General features: G+C 37.3%; 1 protein-coding gene across 1 annotated transcript; it reads right to left on the bottom strand.

Annotated features, from left to right (window-relative positions):
- Window positions 1–997: 997 nt before the first annotated feature.
- Window positions 998–8,968, bottom strand: LOC130561748 (5-hydroxytryptamine receptor 3A-like). Its single transcript, XM_057346287.1, has 9 exons — window positions 8,914–8,968; window positions 8,252–8,409; window positions 8,122–8,166; window positions 7,786–7,895; window positions 5,973–6,145; window positions 5,709–5,869; window positions 2,810–3,020; window positions 2,417–2,551; window positions 998–1,393 (listed from the first exon to the last, which is right to left on the bottom strand). Exons 1-9 carry the CDS (start codon window positions 8,948–8,950, stop codon window positions 1,146–1,148), a joined length of 1,278 nt encoding a protein of 425 aa, XP_057202270.1. The 5' UTR covers window positions 8,951–8,968; the 3' UTR covers window positions 998–1,145.
- Window positions 8,969–9,171: the final 203 nt, after the last annotated feature.

Here is a 9,171-nt window from a genome sequence, read left to right as displayed (position 1 = left end):
CTCTCCTCAGCTCTCCCCACAGCAATGTAATCCAGAAACAGCTGAACAGAGAATAAACACGTTCCATTAAAAAACACAAAAAGCCTTTTGTCTGACATAGTCAACCAAATATTTATGTAATAATTACCAGTTGATCAAAAAGCGTGTTGAAGGCCGTCAAGATTGCAATCTCATATTCCTTTTGAAACAAACAGAAAAACTCTTTCCATTAAGTGCTATAAGATGAGTTTATTTGTTACCCTGTGAATGTGTATTCTAACCTGTTCAATGACTTTTAGATGCAGGTCATATAGATTGATAAGGAAGGATTGATCTGTGTTGGACGGATGCTCGGCAATTGAAAACGACCCAGCTGACATCTGAAGGAGTTAATGATACAGAGCCCAACAAATAACCAATTTAACATTAACCAAACATTTGAAGTGGAGAAAACCAACAGCAGCAACATTTTACAGTACACCACACTTACCAACAAAACATAACAAAGGATGTTCGAATATAAGAAAAAATATGTAAATTGTTAAATTGCTTTGTAGTAAAATAGCTAATTGTTAAATTGCTTTGTAGTTGAAGAGAAGAAAAGCACGCGCGTGTTCAGTAAAGTTCAACTGCAATGTTTTTAAATAAAAACATTTTATTGCTGCTGTTTGAACATTTCACCATAGCAACATTTGTCTTATTACTATCAACATACAAATGTGATTGGCTAATTTGACAAGACAATAACATTAATGTTGTTGAAAACAATAAGTAAATAAACAATGTAATGATAATAATAATAGACAATAAATAAACTATTAAAATAATCATGTATATTAATTATATATAATTATGCACTGAAAAAACAACTAGTATTTGGAAATATATATAATTTTACATAAATATACACACTGAAAAAACAACAACTAGGATTTACCCAATACTTTAAAAGCACTACTTTATAATAAATAAAACTACATTTCATTAATTTAATTTTTATAAAGCTTAACTTTTCAGTGTTTGCTTACATATAATGTCACAGTTCATTGTTAAGTCTAACAGAGCATGTGTATAAGCGAAAAAGAAAAAACATGCTGACCATATTTTTTAAATGCTCATTATGAACCATGCAAAAAAGTTATTCCTTGTGCATCTTAGGAATGATGTCACACTTTTGATGTCACTGATGCCATGAACCAAGCATTATAAATGATGGCTAGAAACACCAAAATGGTGATAATGTAAAGAATCATGGCAATAACATCGACTATCCGGGCTGCTCTGGTCCAGTACAGGCATCTTCTCTCCGCTCGGTTTTCATCTCCTGCAGTGTAAGAGTTCTTGTGGACATGGGACTGGTTGTCATTCCTGTCTGATGCTGGATCTGATGTGCAGTTAAAGTCTTTTACAGAATCTGTGAAGGGAAAAATAAAACGTGGCTCTAGATGAATTCTCTTACTGTTTTTGGCATACATCATCATTAGAGGTCGCAGACTCTCTGTATAGACTGAGGGTTTCTTATTGACCTTAATTTGACCCTAAGAAACAACATTTATAGTACACTCTAAAAAAATCACCTAAAAAACAGATAAAGTACTGGCAGAAAATTACCAGTACATTTTCCATTTATTTTACGGACATTTCCGTTAATGCTGAAATGTTAGTTAATGCAGCGCAAAATGTAAAATGAAATGAATACGGAGAATTCCTTCATATTAATACAGTATATTGTGCCCTGTTTTTATGGATTATTTTAGAGTGTACTGTTTTTCCTGTAATACGTTGTAATACCTCAATCATTGCCTTCCGGCATTGGGAATCGAATCTGTGACCTTCAGGTTACAGAGTCCAACTATCTAACCATTGGACCATGACTGCCCATATTAGGCCAAGAATGCCCCTGACAGCATGACCATACATACAGCCTGATCTGATGAAATACAACTAACAGAATCAAAATCCTAAACAAACATCTTATACAGTATGTGAATTTAAATAAAGAAACTGAATCACAAGTGCTTCTGGAACAGTGTATTTTACATTAAAATGATCTATTCTGATGAAATGAAACATGAATGACTTTATACATTTTCTGTGCTTTACCAAAATCATGAATGAAAGAAATCTTACTTTAGAAACAGAAGAACTGGTTGTTGTAGTTTAGTACATATCGCTGCTGTCTTTCTAAAACCTTGTATCTCCACATTTTGCAATTTTTACTTTTTTGCCGTAAATGATTATTATTATTCACCCTTTACGTTTGTCACTGGGTTTTGCAAACATCTAATCAATAAAAAGTATTTAAAACTGCTTGTCAACTTTGACAACACACTATTTAATTATTTAAAAAGTGCAGCGTTTTTACCATTTCCTGATAAACAATGAATTTGGACATCCGAGGTTTTGGAAAGACAGCGACGATATGTTAAATACTCACCAGTGACAGCAGATGTGGAATCTAGGGGTGCTTCTGAACTCTGAATCTGCTCTCCTTTAGCCATTAAAAAATTCACAAGGATGGCCTCCAGAATGCTGATGCCAATGAGAATGAAAATCAAACTGCAATAGACCCCTGCAGTGAAGATACATACTGTTGTTTCAATGTTTAATCACATTACCTCTGTTCACACTGTCTCGGATAGACAAGCTATCAGTAGTCCTCCATTATTAGTGAATGAGGTTGTACGGAGAGACCATTTTTGTAAATATTACATCCTAGGACATCAGGGAACATACTGACAGCTTTACAATAACCAACACAAGAGAATCCATCTATATTTGAGTTTTGTTTTCTTGCAATTTTTTGTAATGTAGCAAAACGTATACTCACCAATCCATGGGACTTCATTGGCGGTAGATGGCAGCTTGTCATTAAGAATGAGCAGCAACACAGAAATGGACAGCAGCAAAGTGACCTTAAAGCTCAGCTTCTCTCCTCCGCCCGCATCGATGAAGAAGGAGGCCACGTCCAACACAAGAAAGCAAAACACAGGTGATATGAAGGTGATGATGTACAGTAGAGGTCTCCTTTTTATGGTGATCTGCAAGAACAGACACTGTCTAAAACACTGGTTCCCAACCTTAAGTACCCCGTCATCAACACCAAACCAAACTGTTCATAGCCACAAAAAGCTCAATAAAATCTTTAATGACAAGGTCTTCTGGATGAGCTGTCTAAAATCATTAGATCATCTAAATCAACAACATGCATGCTAGACCCTATACCTACAAATCTACTGAAAGAGATGCTCCCAGAAATTATAGATCCTTAGTATTATTAACTCATCTCTGACATTAGGACATGTGCATAAAGCATATAAGGTGGTTGTTATAAGGCCCCTTGTCAAAAAAACCAACTCGACCCTAGAGAACTAGGGAACTACAGGCCTATATCGAATCTACCTTTCATATCTAAAGTTCTGGAAAAAGTAGTTTCAAATCAATTATGCTCCTTCCTCCAAAGGAATGACATCAATGAAGATTTCCAGTCTGGATTTAGAGCACGTGACGTCACAGTACAGAGAGTGCTTTGATCAGAGTTACAAATGATCTGCTTTTGCTGTCTGACCGAGGTTGTTTCTCGTTATTGGTGCTGCTAGACCTTAGTGCTGCATTCGACACCATTGACCACAGCACACTCCTACATAGACTCGAAAATTACGTCAGCAATGAGGTGTCACACAAATCACAAGACCAGTACGGTGTACCACAGGGCTCAGTCTTAGGGCCTCTGCTCTTCGCATTATACATGCTACCTCTAGGAGATATAATAAAGCGACACGGAGTTAGCTTTCACTTTTATGCTGATGATACTCAACTTTACATTTCCTCGAAGCCTCATGAAACACAGCAGTTCCATCGAATAATGGAATGCATAGGCGATATAAAAAACTGGATGAGTAACAACTTTTTATTACTGAACTCGGACAAAACAGAAGTGTTACTTATTGGACCAAAAACCGCCATACGTAACATCCAAGAATACTGCTTAACTATTGACGGATGTTCCATAAAACCCTCGTCGTCAGCAAAGAATCTTGGCGTTCTATTCGATAGTAATCTGTCATTTGAGAGCCATGTCGCCAACACCTGTAAAATTACGTTTTTCCATTTTAAGAATATATCTAAACTACGTCATATGCTGTCACTATCAGATGCAGAGAAGTTAATTCATGCATTTGTAGCAGTAGACCTCTTTATCTAATGAAATGATTGGACAGAAGGGGGTGCAATTAGACTCGGTTCAGGTGCGCTATAAATAAGTCGCGTTTGTGCTGCCTGGATGTGCGTCACTTGAGCGTCACTAACTTCTGGGTTGCTGCGTAGTCGTCCGAGAGTGGACGGAGGAACTAACCGGTGTGCCTGTAGTGATGGGCACTTTTGAAACAGGCTTCATGAAGCTTCGAAACCCGTATCGAATCTTTTGTGTCGAATCAGTGCGAAGCTCGTATCAAACTGGCTAAGTCACGTGATTTTTAGCAAACGAGGCTTCGTTACGTCATTACTGTTTCGAAACGTTTCAAAACTCGATGACATTTCGCCACTAGGGGGTGTTGATCTGAAAGTAAATTCATAAACCAGTGTCTATAACTGATTTAACTGTAAATCAAGAAATGAACAAATAACCATGTTTGTAGTGATCTATGGACAGTGATCATCTCAGGATAAGTATCACTTAATGTGAAATCTAGCCAAATTTGACCTAACAAACAGAGCCATATGTTGTGTTTTATATATACAGTATATAATGTATGTCAAATGCCAAATTATCCAACATAAAAGATGAGTGCAGTAAAAAGTCAAAGGTCAATTGTAGCCTATGGGACCATTTTGAAAACAGCCTTGGAGGTGTGTGATGTTAATCTTAACACTTATCAGTGTTGAAACACATGCACTCCTACCACCTTCATTTATTGGATGGGCATAGGTGTAGCCAAAACATCTGCTGTTCTTAAAAACTCGAACTCGTGCAGTGTGTTTGCTATGGTGTGAGTGCACGTGTGTTGCGGTGTCCTCTTGTGCTTTCAGACAGAAGAGTATTGTGGTTCCACCCAAAGTGTAGCTGCCAATTCCCCAACTCCTGAGTTCTGTTTTGACTTTATTTTCGTTTGTTTGTTATTTCTTCTGTTGTTTATACTGTGGAGAAATCCAAGTGTTGCTTTGATTTGATTTTGTATTTAAAGTGTTTTTTTTTCTTGTACGTATGTCTCATGCCTGTGTCCAGCCGAATCGAATCTGTGAGCCTTGCTCTGTTTATGTTGATTTCCCCAGTAATATCTCTGGGGTGGCGTAGTCGGTTATTATTGCTTTAGTTGTTTAATTTACCTTGTATCGCCACACATTCATGATATCAAGACTAGATTACTGTAATGCACTGTTAGGTGGTTGCCCTGCAGGCTTATTACAAAAACTCCAAATGGTCCAAAACGCGGCAGCTAGTACATGACTATAAGCAAAACATTTAAAGTTATACATGTAAAAACAAGATGAAAAAAAAGACAGACACACCCACATACAAAACACTCCACACACACAATATGCACACGTACAGCTGCTTTGTAACAATGGAAATTGTAAAAAGCGCTATATAAATAAAGTTGACTTGACTTGACTTGAGCCATTGCCTCAAAAAAAATGAAGCTGTACAGTCTTGAAAACAACATTTTCCTGTAAAGGTGACAAAATACAAACTATTCAGAGTAGCCACTGGTATAAAGAGCAGCATGTACCTTATATATCAGCTGATCCTCGTAGTATCCCAGAGAACTCATATTGGATTTAGACGTGTTTATACTGAGCAGTTCCCATTCGCCCTGAGTTTGAAAGGCCTTCTGGGAGCTGGATGTCAGGAACGATGAATCAGAAAACGTATCGAGTGTAAGCTCATCACCTGAGTGAAAATGTAAGCAAATGACAACATGAGAATGAGATGAATGTCAGACAATAGAGAAAGTGAATATTTGCAGACATTGATATCTGAGATTCAGATGTACTTGGATGCATTGGAGAGTGAATGGTCAGAGTGCAGGTTTGGACATCAAAGGGAAAATTGATCAAGTCCATCTTACAAGCGCTGGTCAGAGTTAGAGTTTCATACATGTACACAAAACCTGAAGAATACGTCTTCACGTATGGATTTTCCATAGTTGCAAACTCTGTCTTGATGCTTAACAGATAGAAACAAAAGCAATACTGTGTGATACCACATCAAGGCATTCGGTCAAAACTACACAATGCGATTTAGTCACATGAAACAAAAGGTGCGAATGGGTTTATTTGAAGGGTGTCATGGTTTCAGTCTGTTTGACGATAAGAATAAAGTACAGTAAACCAAAGTATATCTTTTTCATTTGTGTGGATTGTCTACTACACTACAACCATAACAGAAGAGCGGTCCCTCCTAACAAGCAGAAATATGGATCTGACAGCAGTGTTCGGCTTCTGTGTCCACGTTCGAGAACCGTCTCTAGTTGAAAAACACTGGCTCTCCAATCAGGGTCTCCACCCACATCCTCACCCCTGAATTCATTCCCCAATTGTGCGCTGTTAGTGGTCCATTAGATTACCTGATCCCACCCTGTAGCCTGTCCATCCTATTATTCCGCATAGCTCCTTCCTCCCTGGTGGTCACGCCCAGATCTGCCCAGTTCACTGGCTCCGCCCACTCCTCGGGATCCACTGCAGCTGCTGGTCCCTTTGCAGCTCCTCAGACCCATCTGCTCACTCCCTACAGCCTTTCGACTCTGCCTCGGATTCCTTTATGACCAGCTCAGCCTACACTCTTAAAAATAAAGGTGCTTGAAAGGTTCTTCACAGCGATGCCATAGAAGAACCATTTTTGGTTCCACAAAGAACCACCTCTTTCTTACTTTTTTCCCCCAAAGAAACTTTTGTGAAACAGAAAGGTTCTTTGGATGTTAAAGGTTCTTTGTGGAAACCATTTAGACAAAAAAGGTTCTTCTATGGCATCGTGAAGCACCTTTATTTTTAAGAGTGTAGAAGGCATATCCCCTGCCACCTTGGACTTCTGATTTGTCATCCTCTTGGCTCCGTCTGGGTCTCCTCATCTGGCTTTGCTTCTGTCAGTCGACCCCCAGGCTCCGCCCGGAACTCTAATCAGGGCTTCACCTAGACTCCTCCCACTGTCAGCTTACCGCTACGGTTCCCTGTCCTTCTGGAGCTCCTCCCTCCATCTTCATATGGGCTTGTTTTCTGTGTCTGATGACGTCCCCCCATCCCTTTGGTGTTTGTTACCACACAAGGACGTGCCCATAGAGAGGGTGGAGTCATGGTTTAGGTCTGTTTGTGTTCAGTTTCTATTGTTCATTGTGTTCCTTTTTCATTGAAGTAAATGATTACCTAATCATTTTCTGTTTAGTTGATTTGAGCTTCTAATTGAATTCTTCTTAGTTATTCATCGGTTCCACATGTGTTTGGTTAATTCTCCTGTGTATTTACTGTACACCTCTTGGTTTTGTTCTCCTTTCTTCCTGCATCCCTGTGTTTTTGTTATTGAAAGTATATTAAAGTTTATCTTGGTTTGTTGTGGATTATTTCTGCTGTAACAATATTATCCATCTAGTTTTGCCTAGTTATGACTTAATAGGATCTTCCAAATACATGATTCAGAACAATATTTTGCAGCTCAGTTTTAAGAAATGATGTTTTTAGGACTAGAGACTATAGTCGAAATTTACAGTATGTTTCAGTATTACATTAAACTGTTGTTGAATGACCCCTTTCAAGTAACCACCCATTCTCACATTCATCTCCATTTAGTAGAAAATTACGTCAAAAATAATTAACCTTTCAGCGATGACAATATCTGGAATCCAAATCTTATCTTTTTCTAATGAAATCTTAGAGGTCTCGCAAAACTCATTTTCGTTCCACTTTATGAATTCACTGATCCAACCCTGCAAAGGTATTAAGTTAACACCGATTATAACAAGTGCTTGAAAAAAATTTTTTTTAATAACCAATGCAGAACAAAACTGGGCAATAGCCACTATAAATATGATATATATCATAAAACATTGATGGACATAAAAAATATGAAATACATGATATATGCTTAAAGGTTTAATAATTGCTTTATTTTCCAAAGTTTTGATCATATAAGGAAAAGTGTGCAACACTTACAGCTTCATATATGACCTGTGTTGAAATGCTTTGCGCTTTTTCATTCTGTAAAGAAAGTGTTGATTGACACATCAACAGTTTAACATCAAATCTGGCTGTAGGATGGTAAAGAGTCATGCTGGATTCTTACCACATCTGAGATGGAGGTCACAAACAGGTCCACATAAAAATTGGTAGGGGTGCTCGAGTCATACACGGGTCTTATGGACTTCTGAATTTTATCATCGTTCAAGCCAAGATGTTCCATAAGTCTCTTATAACTGCAGTTACCAGTGGCGCTCACCCAACCTACATCCATGATATCATATAAACTCCACAAATACTGAAAGAGTATCACTTTCATTTATCTCTGTTAAAACATTTATCCTTTTAGGGCTGTCAAACGATTAATCGCATTCCGAATAAATGTTTATATAATATAAATCTGTGTACTGTGCATATTAATTTTGTATTCATAAACACATACACATACGTGTACACATATTTAGAAATTATTTACATGTATTTATTGATATTTACCAATAATTTAAATGATATACAAATGTTTATTAGTTTTTATATTTTTCTTAAATATATGCATGCATGTGTATGTATTTATAAATACAAAATGAATATGCACAGTACACAGATATGTATTATGTAAACACAAACTTTTATTCTGGATGCGATTAATCGCGATTAATCGTATGACAGCCCTAACTTTTTCTTTTACACACTTAAAATCGTCTTGGAATGTTTTAATCAGTTTCACCCTTATGAAACAAGGTTAAAATTGTAGATAAAAAAACTTACCAAATGCAAGAGAAAACATAAGGCAGTGCAGGTACATAGTGAAAGTGAACTTTCTGTGTCCTGTATGATGATTGAGTCTTAAACAGATTACTGTTATTCACTCATATTTATGCACTGTGAGTGAAACACATGCCCCACCTCCTGTGCTTTTAGTTTTACTACAGTAAAATGTGTGCAAGAAAATTATGTCAAAAGCTGACATCAGGCCTTTGTCAGCAGTTTAAATGCGTACAATACAAGACAAAAGTAAAAAAAAAT

Source organism: Triplophysa rosa, linkage group LG11, assembly GCF_024868665.1.
Source record: "Triplophysa rosa linkage group LG11, Trosa_1v2, whole genome shotgun sequence".
Classification (NCBI taxonomy): domain Eukaryota; kingdom Metazoa; phylum Chordata; class Actinopteri; order Cypriniformes; family Nemacheilidae; genus Triplophysa; species Triplophysa rosa.
This window is presented reverse-complemented; position numbering and strand designations above follow the sequence as displayed.

Bases quoted from the DNA above. Each gene is read 5' to 3' on its own strand.
- LOC130561748 (XM_057346287.1), bottom strand. From the start codon at position 8,950: ATGTACCTGCACTGCCTTATGTTTTCTCTTGCATTTG. The intron at 8,410-8,913 runs GTAAGTTTTTTT...TCATGGATGTAG, and splicing joins TATGTTTTCTCTTGCATTTG to GTTGGGTGAGCGCCACTGGT. The intron at 5,870-5,972 runs GTACATCTGAAT...ATTTTCACTCAG, and splicing joins TCACTCTCCAATGCATCCAA to GTGATGAGCTTACACTCGAT.